Genomic DNA, 25726 nt, shown 5'->3' on the forward strand with positions numbered 1-25726 from the left:
TTAACCCTGTTATACAAGCTAAGACATCACCCAGTCCCTAGGCACCAAATCTGACCTTCCTCTCCCTGTGGGCCTGGGCACTGGAGGCACCTTGCCCATCTGCGGAACACAAAAGCCGCAGACCTCCCCCTCCGGCACTGCCCTAGATGCTGCCCAGCATGGGGCGGGGGGGGGGGGGGGGATGTCTCCTTTACACAACTGACCTGCCTCTAAAAGTTTCCCTCCTTTCACTCTCCCCTTTCCCTAAAAAAAGGAAAGAGAAAAGAAAAAGAAAACAGTAGGCACTGAGTCCACACATAAAAAGAACAGACACGAGGACTTTGGAGAAGGAGAGAAGAGCAGCTCTGGCATTAGAGAAGCCAAGGACGTCGGCCATCCATCCCCGGACCTGACAGCGCAGGCAGCCTTCCTTCCTGCACACAGGTCCACGCCCTCCCTGAAGTCACTCCATCCCGTCCACGCACACGCTAAGTGGGACAAATGGAAAGGGACCAAGACCATGAGGGGTCTGGCCCCGGGCATGCAGGGACACCGTCAGTGACCGGAGGAAGGCTGGGCACCATAAGCCAAGCCCTGAGTGAGGAGACCGGGGCTCGCCATGCCCTCGCTGCTAAGCAAAGGAGACTGAGGCGCCCCTCACTGTGCGGTCTGCTGCTCAGAGGCACTCAGAGCACAGTCCTGCAGACAGCAGCCTTCCCAGGCGCCACGGCCTCCGTCTCCATCCTGCCTGCCTGTGGGCCGCAGCCACACTGCTCCCAGCCCAAGAATGCGTGCTGCCAGCGCCAAGCAGCTTGCCAGGAAGGAGTGCAGGAGGAATCAAGTGTCTGCGGGGCGGGCACAGGAGGGCGTGGGGTACCTGCTGGTGCAGGGCCCTTCAGAACCCAGTAGAATCCCGGAGGGCAGAACTCAAATCCCCTTTTACAGATGAAGTAACTGAGGCTCAGAAAAGTGAAGTAACTTGTCCCTGATAAACCCAGACAGTGAGGAGCGGAGCCAGCAGCATGGTCTGGGCGTCCGTCTGCTTCGTGAGGTGGTGCTCCCCTCTGCCCGCTGGGGAATTGCTCTCCTGCACCCCAGGGAGCTGTGGACGGAGAGGGAACCATGCCCGCGCAGCTTGGGTGGGGCCTCTGGACGCTGGGGACTCGGAAACCTGAGGCCCCTCAAGTCCTTTCACCGCCCAGTGGCACGCAACTGCCTCTCCCTGTCCACCAGGCACCCCAACAAAGCAGAGCCTGACCCTCTCTAGCGCCCCCTGTCGCATAGCTCGCTCCTCTGGTTACATCGCTACAGGCAGCCTGAACCCTGGTGCAGTCACGCCTGTCTGGTTCCCTGTGCCAAGTCACCAGGCCTCCTGCTTTCTGCTGGTGGGAGTGGGTGGGAGCGGGATTTCGGCAATGGCGATTTGAGCCGGTGAGTGCCAATCTTAGAGGATGTTACGGCTACTATGGGGTTTACAGGAGACAGCTGCTCAGGGAAATGAGCAGCCTGGGCCCTGGACCCCAGCTGTGTGAATTGAACCCAGCCCCTCCCCCTGCTGGCAGTGGGAGTGCAGCGGGGGCTGGGCACCGGCCTCAGCCCCATTGGGTGTGAAGGGTTCCAGCGAGGATCTCAGGTCTCAGTACATGGGGTGCAGAGGGTAAGTGCAGGTAAATGACCAGTACGACAGCGTTTATGGTAAAGAGCCATTGTAACAGGATGTGTACACTGTGGCCCTTCACAATTACTGTGTGAGCTTTCTGTTTATGAAGAATGGAAACAAGCCCAGTCGTCTTTGGCTGATGCCACATGGGGACCTCCGCCCTCTCCTGTGCCACAGGCCGCGTTTCCTGCAGCTCAGCAAGCGTTTCTCCTGCGGTGGCCGCTGTGCCAGGCTCTTCTTGGAGCACCACGTGGTGAAGGTGCAGGACTCTGGATGGAGACCGACCCACCGCCACAGCCCGCTCTTCTGCAGACCTGCAGTTTGGGGCTGATCACCGCCTCCTGGAGGAGGTGCTGAATGTGGAATTATTATTATCATTAACTGGTGTACCAGTAAATAATGGCGGATTTTGTAATCAAAGAAAACACGATAATTTCAAGAGAAACATCAAAAGTGCTTTATTCAAAGTAATGTCCATTGCTAGCTACACATTTCCCCATTTCAGGTAATTTGTGGATACCGTCCCAATAGAACTTTCCTTGTTTTGAGTCAAATCATTCAGAGACCCAGTTTTCCACTTCACATGTTTTGAAGTGCTGCTCAGAAAGTGCATGTGCCATCGATTGGAACAAGTGGTAATCTGAAGGAGCAAGGTCTGGTGAATACAGCAGGTGGGTTAATACTTCCCAGGCAAGATCTTTTAACGTGTCTTTAACTGGTTTTGAAGTGTGTGATGGTGCGTCATCATGAAGTTAAATTACTTTGCCGTGTCTTCTGGAACATTCTGGTGGTTTCAGGATCAAAGCATGGTTCAAATTGATTATTTGTTGTCGGTATTGATCAGTATTAACGGTTTCATCTGGTTTTAGAAGCTCATAATACACCACGCCTTCCTGACCCCACCAAATGCAGAGCATTGTCTTCTTTCCGAAGCGATTTGGCCTTGCAGTCGATGTTGATGGTTGACCTGGATCAACCCGTGATTTTGTGCATTTGGGATTCTCAAAATAAATCCACTCTTCATTGCCAGTCACAAATCAATGGAAAAAGACTTTCTTTTGTGCCATTGAAGCAACATTTTACTGATGACTTTTCGGTTTTCCATTTGTCTTTCGTTCAGTTGATGTGGCACCCACTTTCCCTCCTTTAAAATCTTTCCCATTGCTTGTAAACAATCAGAAGTTGTTTGCTGAGCAACATTTAATCTTTCTGTAAGTTGTTTTTGAGTTTGACACGCATCTTCATCCAATAATGCTTGTAATTGTTGGGCTTCAAACTTTTTCGGTTGACCTGGATGTTCTTTGTCTTTCACATCGAAATCATCACTTTTAAAGCATTTAAACCAGTTTTCACAAGTATCTTGAGATGGAGCATGTTCACCACAAGCTTCCTGAAGTATTCAGCAGCACTTTTCTTCAAAAGAATGAATTAAAACTTTCTGCAAATGCTCTTTTTTTTGGCATGAAATTCGACATTTTTTAGCATAAAAATATCTATGATGTTTAACACCTTCTGAAAATTTGACATATGAAGTTTTGAAGCTTGCTGTCAATACAACAAAATAGCATACATATCAAATTGCATATATATCAACATCTGTGTAACTCTATCTATTGAAAAAATCCGCATTATTAACTGGTACACCTAGGACGCAAGGCACATCCCTGCACAGCCAGGCTCCACACAAGCTCTGCCTCCTCTCCCTCCTCCTCCATTCAGGTCAACCTGGCAGCTGTTAGTGCAGCATCTGTTCTTCTTCTGAGAAGTCTGACATTGCACCCACCAGCGACACCGGGCCCACAGACAACCTCCAGCAGGCAGAGGACACGCCAGTGTCCAGTGATTTGTCAAAAGTTCTAATTGTCCAAAGACCATGATAAACAACATTCTAATCTGAGCTACTCCATAGGAAGGATTAAGAATGTTCTAAAAAAAAGTAAACTGGCTGGCCTAGACATTTCAACAAGGTTACAGAGAGAAGAGATACAGAATGAAAAAGATCATCCTGGGAAGGAAGCAGCCTAAGCAGGACGGACACTCGTGTGGCCGATGTCCCAGGACGAGCAGAGGGACTAGCCCTGCAGTGCTCCCTGCATGCACACAGCAGGAGGCAGTGCTCCCTGCAGGCACACAGCAGGAGGCAGTGCTCCCTGCAGGCACACAGCAGGAGGCAGTGCTCCCTGCAGGCACACAGCAGGAGGCAGTGCTCCCTGCAGGCACACAGCAGGAGGCAGTGCTCCCTGCAGGCACACAGCAGGAGGCAGTGCTCCCTGCAGGCACACAGCAGGAGGCAGTGCTCCCTGCAGGCACACAGCAGGAGGCAGTGCTCCCTGCAGGCACACAGCAGGAGGCAGTGCTCCCTGCAGGCACACAGCAGGAGGCAGTGCTCCCTGCAGGCACACAGCAGGAGGCAGTGCTCCCTGCAGGCACACAGCAGGGGGTAGTGCTCCCTGCAGGCACACAGCAGGAGGCAGTGCTCCCTGCAGGCACACAGCAGGAGGCGGTCCTCCCTGCAGGCACACAGCAGGGGGCGATCCTCCCTACAGGCACACAGCAGGAGGCAAGAGCCAGTGCTCCCTGTATACGCACAGTAGAAGGCAGTCCCCAGGCCATTCCTTGCACTGCCCAGGCACGGTACCTGGCGCACAGTTGGTGCTGAATAAATGTGTGAAGAACTGAAGGGATGAATGCTAACCTCTGAGAAGCCTGCACCTTGAATCAAAGTGAGCTGGGCAGGTCGGCCTGCTGCCCCCGAGCGCCTCCATGGACAGCATCCACAGGCACCTGGGCCTCTGCCTGAGTCACCTCTAAGATTGCAGAACCAATCAAATCCTAATGAACAGCAATCATAATAAGCACCATCCATTCAAACCTATGTCCGCAACCTTCAGAGGCAGGGACTCGGCTTGGGGGAGGGGACTCAGCTGGGGGGAGGTGACTCGTCTGGAGGCAGGGGACTCAGCTGGAGGCAGGGGACTCGGCTGGAGGCACGTTCAAATACAGACACTAACCCCGCTCCCCACCCCAGCTGCTCATGCATCAGGTCTAACGCGGGCCCAGGAATTTCATCTCTAACACGTACTCAGGTCACGCTGCTGCTGCTGTCCCAAGGAGCACACTTTGAGAACCGCTGTGTTGAAGTCTGCCCTTCATATCATCTGCAGAGTGACTCTGGGAAGATGTGTTGTTATTCCTGTTTTTCCTATAACTTTGTCCAGGCATTAGTTTGCCTGAGATCACACCTCTGAACAATGAGTGCAAGAACCATGCACCTCCAACTCCCACCCACACCAGGGCCGCACCCAGTTGGCCTCACTGAGCTGTGTCCTGCTTTGAGACCCACCAGGGGAGACCCTCCAGGGGAGACCATGCAGGTGAGACCCTCCAGGGGAGACCATGCAGGTGAGACCCTCCAGGGAAGACCCTCCAGGGGAGACCCTCCAGGGAAGACCCACCAGGGTAGACCATGTAGGTGAGACCCACCAGCGAAGACCCTCCAGGGGAGACCCTCCAGGGTAGACCATGCAGGTGAGACCCTCCAGGTGAGACCCTCCAGATGAGACCGTGCAGGTGATACCCTCCAGGTGAGACCCTCCAGGGGTGACCCTCCAGGTGAGACCATGTAGGTGAGACCACCAGGGGAGACCCTCCAGGTGAGACCGTGCAGGTGATACCCTCCAGGTGAGACCCACCAGGGGAGACCCTCCAGGGGAGACCCTCCAGGGGAGACCCACCAGGGGAGACCCTCCAGAGGAGACCCACCAGGGGAGACCCTCCAGGGGAGACCCTCCAGGGGAGACCCTCCAGGTGAGACCCACCAGGGGAGACCCTCCAGGGGAGACCGTGCAGGTGAGACCCTCCAGGTGAAACCGTGCAGGTGGACCCAGAAAGGACAGCCTGCGGCAGAGGCCTCGGTCTGCGCAGGCTCCTCCCAGTGCCCTCCAGCCACAAGAGCTGGGACCCGCCCTCAGTCTGTGCTGGAAGCGGAGAGAAGCAGTGATGTTGAGGTGATCACAGTTGATACTGGGTGTGTCCCTTACTGTGTGCAGACCATCCCTGCAGCTTTGTCACACACTCTCATCCTGTGACCCCTGCGTGTGGTGTCTTCTGTGGCCTTTTCTAAACACCACCCTGAGAGCAAGGTCCCAGCACTGCCAGGGCTCCGGTGGGACTGCGAGGAGATGCAGCAGGTGGGCACACCCTGAGGAAGGGCCCTCAGGGACCCGGGGCTCAGCAGTAAGCTCTGGGCTCTTCTTGTCAGGGGCTCAGCGGTGGGAAGTCAGAGAATCAGGAAGACTGGCCCCTGGAGGGGCAGGGCTCAACCACAACCTCCACGTAGCCCAGGTGCTGGACACTCACGATGCAGGGCAGTGCCATTGCCCACGTGACCGGCACTGCCCATGCCCCTCCACACTGCCCATGTGCCCAGCACTCCCCATGTGCCCAGCACTGCCTAGGCCCCTCAGCACTGCTTATGTGATCAGCACTGCCCATGTGCCCAGCACTGACCATGTGACCAACACTGCCCATGTGCCCAGCACTGCCTAGGCCCCTCAGCACTGCTTATGTGATCAGCTCTGCCCATGTGCCCAGCACTGCCCATGTGACCAACACTGCCCATGTGCCCAGCACTGCCCATGTGACCAACTGAGGTCTGATACCAGGGCTACTGCACAGGCCCTAGACCTTTTCCCTGGGGAGTCTTGAAATAGTAGAGACAGCAAATTCCACTTCTACCCTCACCATTCCCTCACCGTTTCTTTACCTGATCCTTGGGAGACATGCTTTTTACTGTTCTCTCTCCTCTTCTGGATTTGAGCTAATCCCACCTCTCATCTCTCACTCTCTGCCTCTCTGTCTGTTTCTGCCCATCCTGTTTGTGCATGTGATGTCGCTCTCTCCCCTCTCTCCCTCACATACACACACATACACACACACACACACACACACACACACTTTAAAAGGTGGGTTCAAAGCCGAGCCTAACCCCTGCGTGCGGGAGCGTGCGGAGCCGCAGAGCCAGCATCCCTGTGGAAACAGCTCCTGCTCAAACAGTTCTCCCGCAGTGAGGATGACAAGGATGGTGGTGGGAATACTAGTCACAGTAATAACACGGTATAAGGAGTCCAATAATCTTTGTGCAAATTGTTTAACCTTTCTGAGTTTTGCATTCCTTGTTTTCAAAAGGAAAATTTCATAAAATACCCTCAAGGGTGAAGATAAAATAAACACAATGCCAAATATAATAACTTTTTTATAAATGTTATTTTCTTTCCCTCTCTCTCCCCCTCTTGTTCTTGGACAAACAACATTATACTGACAAAATATAAATAAAAATTGCTAGGAATCTGGCTGATGCAATAAATCAAAACTGTTTTCAAAAGCAATCACTCCTTGATTTTAATTTATCAAATGACAAACAAGTTCAAATGTAAAAACTTAAATCACAAAACCAAAGGCACAAATACTCAGTGGAAGAAATAAAGTGAAATTGCCCGCATTTACAGCCAGCGCTAAAGCGAAGCGATTCAGGCCTGGGTGCAAACTAAACCAGGGCAGAGGAAACCTGAAAAATAAAATCCAAGCACATGAGCATCCTCCCACCCCTCTCCTGAGGAGTTTGAAAATCATCAAGTTAACATAGTGGCACCAGTACTGGTTGGATTCCTACGCGCACTGTAGCAAATTATAAAAATCAAAAAAAGTAACTGAAGAATCCATAACGAGATTTACTTAGCAACCCAAAGGAAAGTAACTGAATAAGAGAGGAACTGTGGGGATTTCCTTGATTCCTGGGCTGTATTAACCCAAACCAATCAGCATCAAACAGAATTAAGAAGCTGGCACTATAAAGGGCAGTGCGGCCAGCTGTAGGGACCTGCTCCATTACAGATTAAGGCAGTGTGGCCAGCTGTCCGGACCCTGCTCCATTACAGACTAAGGCAGCGTGGCCAGCTGTAGGGACCTGCTCCATTACAGACTAAGGCAGCGTGGCCAGCTGTAGGGACCTGCTCCATTACAGACTAAGGCAGCGTGGCCAGCTGTAGGGACCTGCTCCATTATAGACTAAGGCAGCGTGGTCAGCTGTAGGGACCTGCTCCATTATAGACTAAGGCAGCGTGGTCAGCTGTAGGGACCTGCTCCATTACAGACTAAGGCAGCGTGGCCAGCTGTAGGGACCCTGCTCCATTAGAGACTAAGGCAGTGTGGTCAGCTGTAGGGACCCTGCTCCATTAGAGACTAAGGCAGTGTGGCCAGCTGTAGGGATCTGCTCCATTAGAGACTAAGGCAGTGTGGCCAGCTGTAGGGACCTGCTCCATTAGAGACTAAGGCAGCGTGGCCAGCTGTAGGGACCTGCTCCATTAGAGACTAAGGCAGCGTGGCCAGCTGTAGGGACCTGCTCCATTACAGACTAAGGTAGCGTGGCCAGCTGTAGGGACCCTGCTCCATTAGAGACTCAGAGCTGTCCAAAAGCACTGAGCAAGGAAGGAGCACACAGTGAAGTGAGGAGTGTGAGGGGCTGAGGCCCTGCCGTGACAATGCATCCCCTCAGTTTTGCCGAGTGTCACCAGGCAATGTCACACTTGCTGGAGTATGAAAATGCTAAGCTCCAAATCTGGGTCCAATGCTGACTAAAGTCTGAGGTTCAGCAAGCCTCTTGCCCTCCTAGACCTTTACCTGCCTCTTTAGCAAAAGGAAGCACAGCTGAGCTGCTGCATGGGGAAAGACCTCAGGCACCCATCCGCGCCTCTCCTGTGGCCTCTGGTGCAACTGCCTGATTAAACTAATCTTTAGTTTTCCAAACATTGACCAAGACCCTGACAGAAGGAAGGCTCTGGCATAAAGTAAGAAACAAAACATCGTTTATTTTTGAAATAATATACTGTCCCAGGTCAGTCTTTGTTTGTACTGTGGCCTGATACCAATTCTAACTCAGCTTTAAGAGAGCGTGAAGCACACTTTCACACAGTCACTGAGCTCAGCACCAGTAAATGAGTTGTGGAAATAGATGAACGGGTAAAAGACAGGCTTCAAATAGTAAATCACTGTACAAGCCCACGTTTGGGGAAGGGCGTGTATGTGCATCGATCTGATTATTAAATGAGATACCTGACTGTGATCTCACTCTAGCTCCTCAGCCATGACAGGATCCCGGGCCAAGGAAAAATGAGTTGAAAGGAAAGGGATTTCCTCCCCACTCATCCCCAGAACAATAAAGCAAAGCATGTAAGGAGAAAGAAAAGGGAAAAAATCACAATGAAAGATATGAGAAAAGTAGAAAAAATACCCATTTATAAAAAAAAAAAATTCCTACCGAAGACAAATCCACAGGATTTGATAAAAAAAAAAAAAAAAAAAAAAAAAAAATCCATTGAAGCCTGGGAGTTCTTTTCATCCCAAAGATCAGAATAAAGTTAGCTTACAGCCTTGCTTATTGTGATATTCAGTGATACTGTGTTAAGAGCTTTAAATGTTTATATCCTTTTTGACACCATAATTCTACTTTTAAAAATTTGACCTGAAGAAATAAATTTAGTAACTACAAATCCATTGCCATTATAATGCCTATATTTGTGAAATACTAGCAATCACCCAAATGACAATGGAGAAGGGAATGTTTATATAAATTATTTTACATGTATTTGATGAAATATTAATTAGCCATATATGTATGAGAAACCTACAGTGAGCATCATACCCAGTGGGCAAAAACTAAAGCCATTTCCCCTAAGAACAGGAACAAGACAGGGATGTCTGCTTTCACCACTCTTATTCAACACAATACCAGAAGTCTTAGCCACAGTGATTAGACAAGAAGAAGAAATAAAAGGCCTCCAAATTGGAAAGGAGGAAGTAAAACTCTCATTATTCACAGATGATATGATATTGTACATAGAAAACCCTAAAGACTCCACCAAAAAACTACTAGATTTCATAAATGAATTTGGCAATGTAGTAGGATACAAACTCAACACCCAAAAATCTATGGCTTTTTATACACCAATAATGAATTCTCAGAAAGAAAAACTAAACAAACAACCCCATTTACCACTGCAACAAAAAACTGAGATAATGAAAGGCGCGCCGCCCGCCTCTCCGGGCGGTGCGGGAGGAGGAGTCTGGCCGCTGGGCTCTGGGATCCCTCCGCGGCCGCCGGCCTCCCCGGAGCGGGTCCGAGTGTCCGGACCGGCTGCGTGGTGGTCGGCGGCGGGCCGAGGGGTGGGGCCGGGCGGCGACCGACCGCGGGGGAGGTCATGGGAGTGGAAGGCCTCACCGCCTGGCTCTTCCCTCCCTTCCCCCGTGGTCGGCTCCCCGCTTGCCCGCGCTGGGGCCGGGGGTCCATGCGGCCCTTGGGGCCCGGTCGGGGGGGCCGGGGCCTGCGTGGGCCAGCCGCTGGGCCCCATGGGGGGGGCATTGGCTCCCCAGCCCACGGCGGGAGCCCGGCGTGGGCTGCCACCCGCCCGCTGCCCCCCCGGACCGGGCCCAGTGCAGCAGCGGCGGCAGCGGAGTGGGGCGCGTGCCCTAGCTCGGGGAGGCCGCCATGCTGCAGTGCACCGGCCCCATGGCCGGGCCTGCTCCGAGCGGATGCCGCTCCTCCAGAGTTGGGCCACTCCACCGGCCGCACCCCGTTTGCTGGGCCTGTGCCGCCCAGACGCGCTGGAGTCCCAGTCTGCCCGCAGGCCAGCTGCGGGGGCTGTGCGGGAGGGCCATCCTGCCTTGTGGTGAGTTCAAGCGGCAGCAGCAGGAGCCGGACAAGGACTGCGCCCTCCATCTTGCCTTGGGGCCTCCATCTTGGGACAGAGCCACGTGCGCCCTCCATCTTGCCTTGGGTCCTCCATTTTGGGACGGTACCATGTGCTTCCTCACGGGAAGAAGCCGCTACTAGCCACACCCAGGATTTCTCTGGACTAACCAATAATAATCAAGGGAAGTGCATGCCATCACTATGACCGACTTGCGCCTGGCCAATCAGCGGGGCCCACAGTCCCCTCTCCTGCCCTCACTCCACCCCCCTTTAAAACCCCCGGTCCCATCAGGCGTCTCTCTCTCTCGGCCACTGGAGCTTACCGTTGCATCGGTGAGTGTGGCAGGGGAGCCAAACCTAGGTTTGAAATAAATGACTCTTTGCTTTTGCATCGGACTGACTGGCTCCCTGGGGGTCTTGGGAACTTTGAATTCTGGGCACAACAATACTTAAGAATAAACTTACAATGAGGTAAAAGACTTGTATTCAGAAAACTACAGGATGTTGAAAAATGATACAGGAACATATAAACAAGTAAAAGAATACACCATATTCATGATTGGCAGAACTGACATCATTAAAATGTTCATACTACCCAAGGCAACCTACAGCTTCAATGCAATCCCTACTAAAATACCAATGGCATATTTCACAGATCTAGAACAAACTCTCCAAAAATTTATATGAAACCAAATAAGACCCCAAATAGCTGCAGCAATCTTGAGAAAGAAGAACAAAGTTGGAGGGATCACAATGCTAGATATCAAGCTATACTACAAAGCCACTGTTCTCAAAACTGCCTGGTACTGGCTCATGAACAAACATATAGACCAATGGAACAGAACTGAGAACCCAGAAATCATTCCAAGCCATTATGCTCAATTGATATTTGACAAAGGAGGCAAGAGCATACAATGGAGTCAAGACAGTCTCTTCTTCAATAAACAGTATTGGAGAAATTAGACAGGTACATGCAAAAAAAAAAATGAAACTAGACCACTTACACCATACACAAGAATAAACTCAAAATGGATAAAATACTTAAATGTAAGTCACAAAACCATAAAAATCTTAGAAGAAACCATAGGCAGCATAATCTCAGACATTTTTGTAGCAATATGTTTACAGATACATGTCCTAGGGCAAAGGAAACTAAGGAGAACATAAACAAATGGGACAACATCAAAATTAAAAGCTTCTGAATAGCAGAATGAAAAGGGAGCCCACTGTTTAGGAGAACATATTTGGCAATGATACATCTGGTAAAGGTTTAATATCCAAAATATATATGGAACTCATACAACTTAACAAAAGGAAGACAAACAATACGATTAAAAAATGGGCAAAGGACCTACTAGTAAATAGACACTTTTCTAAAGAGGACATACAGATGCCCAAGAGACATGAAAACATGCTCAAAGTCACTAATCATCTGAGAGATGCAAATTAAAATGACAATGCGGTACCATCTCACACCTGTCAGAATGGCTACCATCAACAAATCAGCAAATGACAGTGCTGGTGACAATGTGGAGCAAAGAGAACCCTGGTGCACTGCTGGTGGGAATGCAAACGGGTGCAGCCACTGTGGAGAACAGTATGGAGTTTCTTCAAAAAATTAAATATGGAGCTCCCATTCGACCCAGTGATCCCACTTCTAGGAATATACCCTAAGAAACCTGAAGCACCAATCAGAAAGAATGTATGCACCCCTATGTTAAAATCAGCACAATTTACAATAGCTAAGATCTAGAAACAGCCCAAGTGCCCATCAGTAGATGAGTGGATGAAAAGCTGTGGTACATTTACACCATGGAATACTATGCAGCAGTAAAAAAAAAGAAGGGTCTCTTACCCTTTGAGATGGCATGGAGGGACCTGGGGAGTATCATGCTAAGTGAAATAAGTCAGTCAGAGAAAGACAAGTACCACATGGTCTCACTCACATGTGGAATCTAATGAACAAAATAAACTGATTAACAAAATAGATCCAGAGACATGGAAGCATAGGACAGACTGTGGAATCTCAGAAGGAAGGTGGGGGAGGGTGGGTGGTTGGGAAGAGATCAACCAAAATACTTGCATGAATATCTGCATAGCCCACGGACACAGACAACAGGGTGGTGAAGGCCTGGGGTGGGGTGTGGGGCAGGCTATAAGGGGTCACTGCGAGGGTGGGGGGAGGGGACGTATGTAATATTTTCAACAATAAAAATTTAACCCAAAATATGTCTGGGGTTTTATCAAAATTAAAATGTTCTACTCCTCAGCAGATACCATTAAGAAAATGAATGGGCAAATGGGCAAGTTACCGACTGGGAAATATATTTGCTGTACTTATATTTCACCAAAGACCTATATCCATAAAATATTTTTTAAAACTCATCTAAATCACACAGTGAAAATTCAAAGTGTCCAGTAAAGACTAACAAAGGACTTGAGCACACAATTCTTGGAAGAAGCTATTTGGACAGCCAATGTGCACATGAAAGAGCATGGACATCCTTAGCCACCAAAGGAGCACAGCTCAGAGCAGGTGCCCTTCACGTCAGACACCCGGCATTGTCCGGTCAGAGACCGACAGCCCCGAACGTCCGCTGGCATGTCCAGCGGCTGAACTCAACAGTATGCAGGACGACACTGTCAGTGGGAGTGACACCAGAATGACCACATTGGAGGTGGGCGGGCAGTTTCCCACAGAGGCAAACACACCACCACCCCGTGACCCGGAACTCCACTCGCTCATATTTAGCAAAGAGAAACAGAAATAAATCTCCACCAAAGACGTATGAAATCAGCATACTGTCTTATTCATAATAGCCATAAATTGGCAACAGCTTAAATGTACGTCAACTGGAGAATAAATTAAAAATCTGAGGTTTGTTCATACAATGGAATAGTATACCATTCAAAGGGGGGAAAAAAAGAAGTACTGATACAACAACTTCACAGATAATCTCAGAGAGGTTTGGCGGGAGAAAGAACCTAAGCCCAAATGTGCACATTTTATGTCTTGCCACTGATGTGAATTACTAGAGCAGGTCAATTTAATCTGTGGCACTGGGAGTTGCTGGGAGCAGGGGGACATATCTAGAAAGTGACATGAGAAATCTCTTCAAGGTGGTGGCAATGTTCTACATATCATCTTGGATGGTGAGTGCATCATTGTACACAAATCTAAACCCATGATATTAACAATATATGTGCATTTCATTGTACATCAAATATCTATACTAATAAAAGGGTAATATGCTACTTAGACCAGGAGACCTTCCGGGAGACCTTCTGGACGTCCTAATGGACAAAGCCATAGTGGCCGAGCCAAGGCAGAGGCGGTTAGGGGTGATCAAACCAGGAGGGGAGAACAGTTGTGGGTGATCAGGTTGGCGGACGGGGGGCAGTTAGGAGCGAGCAGGCTGGCAGGGGGGCCAGTTGGGGGTGAGCAGGCCAGCAGGGGGGCAGTTGGGGGCAATCAGGATGGCGAGGGGGGGGGGAAGTTGGGGGCAAGCAGGCTGACAGGGGGAGGTACTTGGGGGCAATCAGGCTGGCAGGGGGGCAGTTGGGGGTGAGCAGGCTGGCGGGGGGCAGTTGGGGGTGAGCAGGCTGGCAGGGGGCAGCAGTTGGGAGCTATCGGGCCAGTAAGGGGGGGGCAGTTGAGGGCCAGAAGGTCGGTGGGGGGGGGGGCAGTTGGGGGCAAGCAGGCTGGCAGAGTGGTTAGGGGCGATCAGGCAGGCAGGCAGGTGAGCAGTCAGGAGCCAGCAGTCCTGGATTGCAAGAGGGATGTCCTGATCCCCTTCGGGATCAGGCCTAAACTGGCAGTTGGACATCCCCCGGGGGCCCTGGATTGGAGAGGGTGCAGGCCGGGCTGAGGAACACCCTTATACCCCCACGCACGAATTTCGTGCACCGGGCCTCTAGTATCTCATAAAAAGACGAAGTGATATTTGTCTCCATACTTTCATTCGCTTCTTTTCCTAACACAGAGTAGATGCTGAGGCAGTTTGCTGGCATCTTTGGCTGCCAACCTGCTCTGTGTGCACAGGGCACCCTCCACTTGGCGCACTGGTGCACTCCCAGCACTCTGGCAGGCTCTCCCTCTCACAGAGCTCAGGACGGGGAGGCCACTTGACCAACGCCACAGATTCAATTAGTTTGAAAATGGAACTTAATTACCAAACTCTTACGCAGAAGTTATTGAAACTAATTTCTTGAGTGGATGAATCAGGGAATAGCTGAATGAATAAAGAGAAGGACTGCCCAACTTAGAAAATGGGTAGAAGTGCCTTTTGAGCAAGTAGAGATAAGTGGTTATCCCCTGCAAGAAGGAAGGAGGCACGTGGAAGCCGATCTGCAGAGAGAGGACAGGTCTATGTCCCAGGGCACTGCGCAGGGCTGGCCAGTTCATCCGGCCCGTCTCTAGGCGATCAGACCCGTATCAGGGTCCCTTCCATGAACTTGGCCAAGCTTCCTGCTCGTCCCCAGAATACAGAGGGTGCCGTCCCAGGAAAGCCTCTTCCACAGGCCGCGGACCAGAATGCTTCCTCCCCTCACTCCCTCCTCAAGGAGAGCACTGCAGGGAAGGGCACCAGGTTCCTGTCCTCCCCCAGAGGCCAAGTCCACGGAGGCTGAGCCCCTGGAGGCTGAGTCCATGGAGGCCGAGCCCCCAGAGGCCAAGTCCCACAGAGGCCGAGCCCCCGGAGGCCAAGTACCACAGAGGCCGAGTCCATGGAGACTGAGCCCATGGAGGCTGAGTCCATGGAGGCCGAGTCCACGGAGGCTGAGCCCCCGGAGGCCGAGTCCCACTGAGGCCGACTCCATGGAGGCCGAGTCCATGGAGGCTGAGCCCCCGGAGGCCAAGTCCCACAGAGGCCAAGTCCATGGAGGCCAAGTCCACGGAGGCTGAGCCCCCAGAGGCCAAGTCCCACAGAAGCTAAGCCCATGGAGACTGAGTCCCTGGAGGCCGAGTCCTCTGGGACCACTCTCCCTCCCACAGTCAGGGATCCCTGACACTCAGCGGGGAGTGTGTGCCGTGGGGCAGCCCGGGCCTCAGAGCAGTGAGCCAGGGGCTGGAACAAAGGTGAGTGCTCACGGGGATCCCCACACACAGCCTGGTGCGGGGCCAGGGGTACATCAGTGAGGAAGCAAATAAGGTGTGAGCCCGTTTCCTTCCGCCTCCGCGTTTGTGCTCTGTGACACCGTGCTGCTTAGGGAGTGGAGAGCCACCTGCCGCTAGCCCGCCCGACTCGAGAGCTACGCTCTGAACACGCCACCTCCAGCTTCAGGGTCTGTTCACTCAGAGAGCCCCGTGAGCCGTGGAGGCTGACACTCACACCGTGAGCACTGTAGTCTGCTTGGCGATGTTACTGAATATTAGACCCGCCTGACGGGAGGCCGGCCCCAGGCTACACAGAAGCCGGGTCTGCCGGACGTTACTGGGTAGAGTTGAAAAGCCGAAGAAAGACATCCCACGAACAACATTAGTCTGATTTCATGTTACAAAGTTATTACATAAATTGTCAGCTCAATTCTGCATCTCGAATCTCTAACTGATGTTTTTAAGTTTGGAAATAGATACGGAACCTTTGCTGGGGCCGTCAGGGGAGAGGTAAGGCTTCACACATGGGCGCCAGGCGCACGTGCTGCCCAGTTCATGTGAAAGAGGAAGGAAATGAAAGCATAGGCATATGCCTGGCGGGGTGCGCTGGGGTGCAGAGATGGGGACGTGGCCTTGGAGGGAGGCCACAGTGAGACTCAGAGTCAGGGGACCGGAGCAGCCACCGTCTCTGAGGCTCAGCCCATTTCTACACGAGGGAGACAGTACTGAGCAGTTCGCTCTGTCCAGGATGAAGGAATGATGTAGTAGATCGTCTGGCACAGTGCCTGGCACGCAGACTGCTCGACAGGTTCCGGGGGCGGGGGGAGGCCAGGCCAGGAATAAGCTGGGTGTCAGCGCCTTGCCCGCTGGGTGTGCCACCTGGTGTAGAGGAGGGATCCAGGCCAGCGCTCCTGGGCACCCACCGCTCAGATTTCTCGGGAAAAGCCAGGAAATAAACAGTTAGGCTGTGGGCCCTCGTGATCTGCTAAAGTAGCAGGAAAGCAGCCATAGATTGCATGTGAATAAATGAGTTCGGCTGTTTGAATAAAACTTTATTTTTTTAAATATATTTTATTGATATTTAACAGAGAGGAAGGGAGAGGGATAGAGAGCTAGAAACATCAATGAGAGAGAAACATTGATCAGCTGCCTCCTGCACACCCCCCACTGGGGATGTGCCCGCAACCAAGGTACATGCCCTTGACCGGAATTGAACCCGGGACCTTTCAGTCCGCAGGCTGAGGCTCTATCCACTGAGCCAAACCGGTTAGGGCATAAAACTTTATTGATTGATAAAAGCAGGTGGTGGGCCAGACAGCCTGTGGACAGTAATTTGCCAGCCCTTGGTCTAGTCTTGCCTCTGGTGTGACCGGCGCAGGTGGCTGAGGGGCAGGAAGGCAGCCCCTCCAGTCTCTGAGGACCAGAGGGTCTCTTCCCTGAGAATAGTATCCAGAGATAAGCCTGACCGGGACCCTGACGCCATCCCCTGTCCCTGCATTCCAGAAGCTAGGAGGGTAACCAGCTAACTGATGGCACCAACTACCTCCCCAATGTGTGTGCCTCGGCTCAGTCAGACAGCAAACAGGTGACTCCCTCACGGACAATTAGTATTTACTGAAATTCATTAGTTGCCAGGGAGGTTTGTTGGAAAACCTGTATGTTGTAGGCTCATAATGAATCAGTAAAACTTCCCCCTCTTGACAGATTCCTTCTTGCTCTCCATCAGAGCCCAGAGGGGGCGCTGCCCTTGTCTGAGTGGACCCGGCAGGAAGCAGGACTGCAGGGGTGGGCGCCATGACGGAATCCCTGCCCCGGCTCCGGACGGTGGATGGTGACCGCCTCTGCCAGGCTACTCCCACCCATCACACCCTGGTCCCACACCTTTCCTTTGTGCAGAGATGGCCATCTTTGTAATCAACTCACTTAACATTGATTATAATGAGAACCAAAAACTTAAAACACAGCCTTGAATCTAAAGCTAACACAGACCCTGACTTCTGTCCACCCACAGGCCGTCCTCCCCAGCTCTCCCGCTCCCTCTGCGCAGCCCCCAGCACGGGCCTTGTGTCGCACGTCACTGTGTGTGGGGTGGGGGTGGGGGGGCGAGAATCTTACATATTATTAAAAGGGTGTCATGTTGTAAGTTATTTTCCATTAGTGGGCCCAGGTGAATTGCATTTACTCATTCTTATTCTGCTCAGTTTTATCCATACTCTTACATGGAGCTAGAGTGGATTCATTTCTTTGCCGGTTACTTTTTTTGCCTTGTTAATGCTCAGCTGGATTGTTTCCAGGGTTCTGGCTCCATAAGCAAGGCTCCCATGGCCTTTCGTGTCTCTGGGATGCATATGGAAGTTTATTTTGGGTGGATACACAGGAGTGGAACTGATGGATCCTGGGTATGTAAATATTCCATTTTATAAAAGAATGGCACACTTGTTGCTGAAGTGGTTGTACTGAGTACACTCTCCTAGCTGTTAGCCACCTGCCACTCCTGCCCTCCCCATCACCTCTTATTTTGTGGGAGTCTAGTTGATGGAAAATGATATATCTTTATGGTCTCAATTTGCATTTCCTGGATCACTAATGATTTTGAATATCTCTTCACATAATTATTGGCCATATGTGTTGTCTCTTCTGTGAAAGGCCTGTGCAAGTCTGTAGCCTATTTTTCTATTAAATTGTTTGAACTTCTCTTACTAATTTGTAGAAGTTCTTTATACAGTCTGGATGTTAATCCTGTATTGGGTATATGCCTTGTAAATATCCCTGCCACTGTGATATGTGCTTTTTTATTTTTTAAGTGTCTTATAGTTAATAGAAGTTTAATAAAGTCATAAGTAGCCATCCTTTCTTTCATCACAAGTGCTTTTGTAGCCCTGCTGCAATGAACCCTGGGAGTTCCCTGTGGGGTGGAGAATGGCTCCGAGAGATGAGGAAGCAGGGAGGGATGCTCAAAGGCCACCCGGACCAGGCTGCACATTCATGAGAGGCCTTCCGTCAATGTTGTCCTCATCATCTCCACGTGAGGCACCTACCGTACGCGCCTCCCTTTCAGGGATGAGGGGAGACCGACAGCTGAGGGTCAGAGCGCCATCCTATGCAGGTGTTCATAAATCCAGCAGGCATGGCAATAGCACCATTTATGTTGCATTTTATTACTCTTGCTAAGGTATCACTTGGTTAAATGTAAATATCCAAGATCTGCCATAACATGAACTTTTATGTGTTTTAAGTGTCTGGAGACCCCAGATTTGCCCCAGCCTCTCTCAACTTTGAGGGTTCCTGGTGGGAAAAGCGCCACAGGTGCTTGCGGGCATGGAGCTGGGACTGCAGGCACCTGTGGCAGGTGGAGCTGGGACCCATACCCACCTGTGGCAGGCAGAGCTGGGACCCGCAGGCACCTGTAGCAGGCGGAGCTGGGACCTGCACCCACCTGTGGCGGGCGGAGCTGGGACCCGCACCCACGTGGCAGGCGGAGCTGGGACCCGCAGGCACCTGTGGCAGGTGGAGCTGGGACCCACACCCACATGTGACAGGCTCCAGAACCAGAAACACTGCTGTCAAAGACACGCTGAGCACTCTGCACTAACTGCAGTGTGAGGTCGCCGCCCATGGGCTCTCACTCCACAAGGAGCACGGAGCCAGTCGCTGTGTCCCCCTGGACAGGAGCCACACTCAGCCTGAACGGCCCCTGGCTCTACAGCAGGATCCAGACCTCTGCTTCTCTCCCTGGGCCTGTGGGCTCCCGTGGGGGGGGGGGGTGGCTAGGAGCGTTCTGAGCACCCTTGACATCATGAAGAGCAGGGCGGAGGGTCCTGGTGGCCCTGGAGCATTCCCCGACGGTCCCCTCATAGCCACGGCGCTCTGCAGTAAGACCAACTGCCAGCAAGTGGCTGGGGATATGGAACATAGGTGTATGCACGCGTGTGAGTATGTGGGAGTGTGGGTGACAGTGTGAGAACCTGTGAGCTGGTCACACAGAGGGGCCTTATTCCAGAAGGAAGCGAGGAGACACCGAGGCAGGCTGGACAGGGGTGTGTGTGTGTGTGTGTGTGTGTGTGTGTGTGTGTGTGTGTCTGCCTGAGGGTGTGTATGTGAGAGAGAGGCACGTGGCATGTGTGTGGGAGGTGCCATAGGTACAAGGGAGGGGTGCTGAGGCACCCTGGCCAGAGCCTGCTCACAGGGGCGCATCTGTCTCACACTGTTCGCTAATGACCACAGGGACAGCAGCCCCAGGGGCCAGCACCACTGGACAGAGGGTGCCCCCACAGGCAGCTCCTGACACCACCTTCCTCTCACCATCCTCCTCCTCACTGACTGCCAGGCCTGTGCTGGATAAAAGCAAACTCCTCAGCCTGAACCCCTAGCGCTGCCCCCTAAGGGAGGTGATGCAGTGTCTGACTGTATCTGTGTAATGGGATGATCATGATTAATTCAGTGCACAGAGGAAATCACCTGAAATAAATGAGCAAATTCTAACCCACTCCTGAAGGATGTGATGGTTTTTCTCTACCCTTCCTCTCTCCTGGCTCCTTCCAGCCTTACCCCCCCCTCGGTTTCCCCCGACACAGCCTGCACCCTCGGCCCGATGCCCTCACCACCGTCTCCCTGGCACAACCTTCACCGCCGGCAGACCCATGCGCACCCTCCCTCCCTCCCTCCCTCCGCGTCTCGCCTGGCCTCTCGTTTTCTTTTGCTGAGTGTCCTCGTGCGGGTGGCAGGCACCGCTGGGCTGGCCTCCTGAGACCACAGGAAGGAGGCCCATGTCTCAGGCTCAAGCTGCCTGCTCTTCGCTGACCCCTTGAAAACTGGCCGTTTGGTGCCTAATGAGCAGCCCTTCCATGTGTTGCCAACGCGTCCCACGTGCCAATCTACCTGCTGGAGGTGGAAGCTCTGCAGTGACAGGGCTGTTCAAAGAGGTGACCGCGCCCACAGCACCCGCAGGCCGGGGGCCGCTCCTGCCTACCTTCCTGATGCCTTCCGAGGGGCTGGACACGCAGTTGTCAGCGCCCCCGTTCTTGCTGATGGTCCGCCAGAGCTCGGCAAACGTGCTGTCCTGCTCCAGGGGGTTGGTGCCCTTGGCTCGGAAGTACTCGTACACGGCCGAGCCGCGCACCGTGCCGTACGGCAGCTCCACCTGCTGGGCCAGGTCCTGGAACGTCCTGAAAGGCAAACAGGCTGTGAGCCACGGGCCCAGGCTGCCCGCTGAAGGGCCCAACATGGGCTGTGAGGCCTCCTGAGGTCCGAGCCCCGCGGTGGCCTGACCCACACTGCTCACCCCACCCCAGCGCACAGATCCCTCAGCCCAGGGCGAGGCTTGCCAAGGCCGCATTCTACCGAAGTTGTTTCCTCGGTGAAGATTAATTCAGTAAAGTTCTGAGCACCTCAGACCAGGGCCTGTGCTGAGCTCAACGGACAAAGGATGAGCAGTTCATGACCCTGCCCTCCAGGAGCGCGGAGTCCAGCTGTGGAGACTCGCGGAGACGATCTCCAAGTGAGCCTCAGCGCAGGGAGAGGCGGGCACTGGCGCTCTCCACCCACACCCAGGGCGCAGGGAAGAAGGCAGGTGGCGAGGTTGAGGACAGCCACTGGCCTGGAGCCCGGAGCTGGCGTGGGCCAGTTTAGAGGCGGGCCCTCTGCCGCGGGCAGCGGGGCCGAGGTCCACTCACTGTCACCCTCCGAGCATCTCCGGCCACTTTGTTTTTCAATAAAGGGATAAACCTGGGCTTTCCTATGAGATCACTTGATTTTTAAGTGTTGACAATTATTGAAAAGATGGCAAAGATAAAACAAAACACTTCTGAGGGCCTCGGGCCGCTGTCCATGGAGGAGAAGCGGGCAGCTGGGGCCAGGAGCACCGCGAGGAAGGGCGGGTCCCAGGAAAGCCCGGGAGCGCCCAGGCCGGCAGAGGAAGGCTGGGGGGAGATGCGCCCCGGCCTGCGGGCACCCCGCTCAGCTGCGCGAGCTGCGCCCGGCTCAGTGCGCTGCGAGAGTGTCACACACAAAACGGAACAGCAGGGAACGAAGGCCTCCGTGGGCAGGAGCCTCTTCCCCCAGCTCGTCGCTCACCCTGTCCTCACGTCTCTTCTGAAAACCTGTGTCCTTTTCATCAACTGAACACCATCCCCCACTCACTGAGTCATAGTTCCAGTGAGACCAGTCTTCTCACCTGGCCTTCACCACCCTCCTCCCCGGCCTCATCTCCACTGGGCCCCCTCCACAGCCCGGAGCCAATGCTGAAATGAGAAGTCCCCGTCCAGGTCCCTGTTCCGGGCCCCAGGCCACAGTGCCTCTCTCCCTGGGATCCCTTTTCTCACTCATCCACCCATACCCTTGCTTCTGGCTGCTGCCGTGAACCTCTTAACAACCCAGCTGCCACTCTCCCCGTGGAGCCCCGGCTGTGCCCGCCCTCCTGGGCCACGCTGAACTCTGCTGGCTTCAGAGGCAGCGCACAGCCCAGTGAGGGCAGGTGGGTCCGAGGCAAGGCCTCCCCTGCCCCAGCACCCCTCACCGCCCTGGAGGCCAGGCCCCCCTGCCCCAGCACCCCTCACCACCCTGGAGGCCAGGTCTCCCTGCCCCAGCACCCCTCACCACCCTGGAGGCCAGGTCTCCCTGCCCCAGCACCCCGCATAGCCCTGGAGGCCAGGCCTTCCCTGCCCCAGCACCCCGCACAGCCCTGGAGGCCAGACTCCCCCTGCCCCAGCACCCCGCACAGCACTGGAGGCCAGGCCCCCCCTGCCCCAGTACCCCGCACAGCCCTGGAGGCCAGGCCCCCCTGCCCCAGCAGCCCGCACAGCCCTGGAGGCCAGGCCCCCCTGCCCCAGCAGCCCGCACAGCCCTGGAGGCCAGGCCCCCCTGCCCCAGCAGCCCGCACAGCCCTGGAGGCCAGGCCCCCCTGCCCCAGCATCCCGCACAGCCCTGGAGGCCAGGCCCCCCCTGCCCCAGCACCCCGCACAACCCTGCGACCTGGCAAGTTCACTAAAGTCTGTGCCTCAGTTTTCAAACCTTTTAAAAGTAAGGTCAGAAGCAGAGCCTGCCATGGCTGGCTACCGTGGCCATGAAATGAGGTGGTGTGCTCAGCCCCAGAGCAGCAGTGCCCAATGAGATCCACGCGTGACGTGAGCCAGCGCTGGGCACCGGCACTGCTGTTGTGTCCTCTGTGGCGTGTGGCCCTGAGGACTGAGGCGGCGCCTCCTGCCCCGCAGCACGGCCCGGCTCACTCAGCCTCACAGCCAAGGACGCCGCTTGCTCTGTGGCCGCTCCGCGCTTCTGCAGGCCCTGGCGCAGCCCAGGCCCAGAGCTCAGCATTCATTTCAATGCATCATGGATGAAAGGGAGCACAAAATCACAAATCTGATGGAGAAATCTTTCTGATTACCACCCATTATTTTATCTAATGGAAACAAGATGTCCCTTTGCCTGCAGGGCCTGCGGGCTACACCTCCGCCGTAACTGCCTGTGAAGGAGGAACATTTACACATTTTTTATGTTTGCCATGGCAACACAGACACACCCAGGCTCTGATGGGCGGGAAGCACCAGGATGGCTGATGCAGGTGCGGGTAAGCCGGGCTGCTCTGCCTTTCCACGGGCCGGTACGGGTGCAGCCTCCAGGCGCTCAGCACCGGCTCCTCCCGCCTCTGAAAGGAGAGAGGCTCCCTCCTCCGGACATGTGTGGGCAATGGTGAGCTGCCCAGGAGCTTTGGCGAGCACCTCTGGATGACAAAGAGGCTGCCTCACACCCCTGCTGTCTGAGCTCAGCGTTCCCACCGCAAAATGCCCCTCCATCTTCTCTCTGGCAGCCGGTGGTCGGCCCAGGCCTCCACCCATCCGCTCCATGACCTTCAGTCTGCAGGGAGGGATCTCCCATCTCAAATGCAGCTTCCCCTCTCAAGGAAAATCTCCAGCTCACCAACGTGCCCAGCGCACACCAGGCACCGCCACCCATCTCAGTGGACGCACCTACAGAAAGCCATTTGGAGGTCTGAACAGGAAGCCCAGCTATTCACACCCCGAGTCAGCCATCTTCCTGGGCACACCCTCTCATCGGGGTGTAAATTTGGAAGGGACACAGGAGGAGGACTAGCACCCGGCTCCAAGCCCACACGGGCAGCCGGCAGAAAGCAGGAGCCACGCCAGACAGGACGCCTGTCCACACCAGGGGCCGCCGGCCCCGAGAAGCGGCCCTGGCAGCACTCACTCTAGCCTGTTTTTCAGTGTAGGCTCTTCAGCAGCACCCGCTAGAGAGCGCCCCTGGGAATGAGAGCCACTCCTCAGCGTGGGGCTTCTGTAAGCCTACGGTGCCGGTGCAACTGGCCAAGGCCATTCCAACAGTCGTTCCACCAGCAGTGACAGAACAGCTAGCCTACTAGGTAGGACTCAGTGGCACATACGCAAGGACTGGATGCTGGGCACCCCCAAGGGGTCCACAGCGCAGGGCGATGGGCAGAGAAGTGGCCGCACAATGAGAGACTAGAGTGTCATTCTTCAGGCCCTGGGAGCTCAGAGGGCTGTCAGCTCCTGAAAAGAAGAAAGACTTCCTAGAGAGGAAACTGTAAGCCAGGCACAAGGGCTGGGAAGGTAGCCAGCTGGAGGGCCAAGGGCTAGAGTGTTGTGGGAAGAGCAAGCATTGCCTGAGGAGGCCCTGACATGAAGAAACATGGCTCATTTGGGAGAAGGCACTCAGCTAAAACACGCAGGTCTGGAATCAGACAGACTGTGAGGTGAACCCTAACTCTGAATAGCACAGTGTTTGAGGTAGACCAGTCATTCTCAGAGAGCACCGCTGGGGACCTTCTGAGAAATGCAAATTCTGGGGCCCCACTCAGAATTTGGGGTGGCACTCAGCCATGACCACTCACTGAGGCCAGCCATCTAATGGCGAGGTCTTACTTTTCTTGATGCATACCTTTCTCACAGGATTGGTGAAGGTCAAAGATCACAGACATATACCTGGCATGCAGTCAGTATTGGATAAATGCCAGCTCCTCTGTTAGGCCATCAACAAGGTAGTGCAATGGTTGAAGCCGAGAAGCCATATGAGGAGAGATGGGTGATAGTGCCCAGGTGTTCACACCTGGATGGAAGCAATTGTGGGCAGGCAGCACATTTCCAGGGCTTGCAGGCTCATGGCATCGGCCCAGCTAGTAAGATGCCTGTGGTAGATCGTGTCTCCATCTTGTTGCCAAGGAACAAGCCAATGAATCACTATAGCACCCAATCTAGTCACCTTAGGATGCCCAAATTGAAGATCTGAGAAAGTCTGAACCCAGGATGTGCATGGGACATCGAACTTCCCTGAGATGCAATCTGGACCCTTGCTCAGTGGATCATCATGGTGACTCCATAGCAAAGGCCTCCTTAAGGAAGTAGTGAGCATCTGGGTGAGGAAATCTGCTACGGAAGATGTCTTTTAAAGCATCAGCACCAGCGAGTAGAATTAAGGGAAAAAATAAGATCAGAGCAGAAATAAACAAAATAGAGTCTACAAAAACAATACAAAAGATCAATGAAACCAAAAGCAGGTTCTCTGAAAAGACAAATAAGATTGACAAACCTTTAACCAGACTCATAAACAAAAAAAGTAAGAAGACCCAAATAAATGAAATCAGAAATGAAAGAGAAGTAACAACTGACACCAAAGAAATACAAAGGATTGTAAGAAAGTATTATGAACAGGCCAACAAATTGGACAACCTGAGAGAAATGGACAAATTCTTAGAAACATACAATCTTCCAAAACTAAATCAAGAAGAATCAGAGAATTTTAATAAACAGATTACAACTAGAGAAATTAAAGCAGTAATCAAAAAACTTCTAAACAAACAAAAGCCCTGATGGCTTTACAGGTGAATTTTACCAAAGATTCAAAGAAGAACTAGCACCTATCCTTCTCAAACTATTCCAAAAAATTCAAGAGGAAAGAAGACTCCCAAGCTAATTTTATGAGGCCAGGATTATCTTAATTCCAAAGCCAGATAAAGACACTACAAAGACAGAAAATTATAAGCCAATATCCCTGATGAACACAGAAGCTAAAATCCTCAACAAAATATTAGCAAATTGGATCCAATAATACATTAGAAAGATCATACACTCTGACCAAGTGGGATTTATTCCAGGGATGCAAGGCTGGTACAATATTCTCAAGTCAATAAATGTTACACACCACATAAACAAAATGGAGGATAAAAATCACATGATCATATCAATAGATTCAGAAATGGCATTTGATAAAATCCAGC

At 52.9% G+C, this 25726-nt stretch overlaps 1 protein-coding gene across 1 annotated transcript in view; it reads right to left on the bottom strand.

Annotated features, from left to right (window-relative positions):
* GRID1 (glutamate ionotropic receptor delta type subunit 1) overlaps window positions 1-25726 on the bottom strand; it is a 633591-nt gene that overhangs the window by 22265 nt on the left and 585600 nt on the right. The window contains exon 13 of the mRNA XM_036356029.1: window positions 20450-20645. Coding sequence (XP_036211922.1) covers window positions 20450-20645 — 196 coding nt within the window. The remainder of the gene's footprint in view (window positions 1-20449; window positions 20646-25726) is intronic.

The sequence above is a fragment of the Myotis myotis genome, unplaced genomic scaffold (genome assembly GCF_014108235.1).
Source record: "Myotis myotis isolate mMyoMyo1 unplaced genomic scaffold, mMyoMyo1.p scaffold_m19_p_24, whole genome shotgun sequence".
Taxonomy (NCBI): Eukaryota; Metazoa; Chordata; class Mammalia; order Chiroptera; family Vespertilionidae; genus Myotis; species Myotis myotis.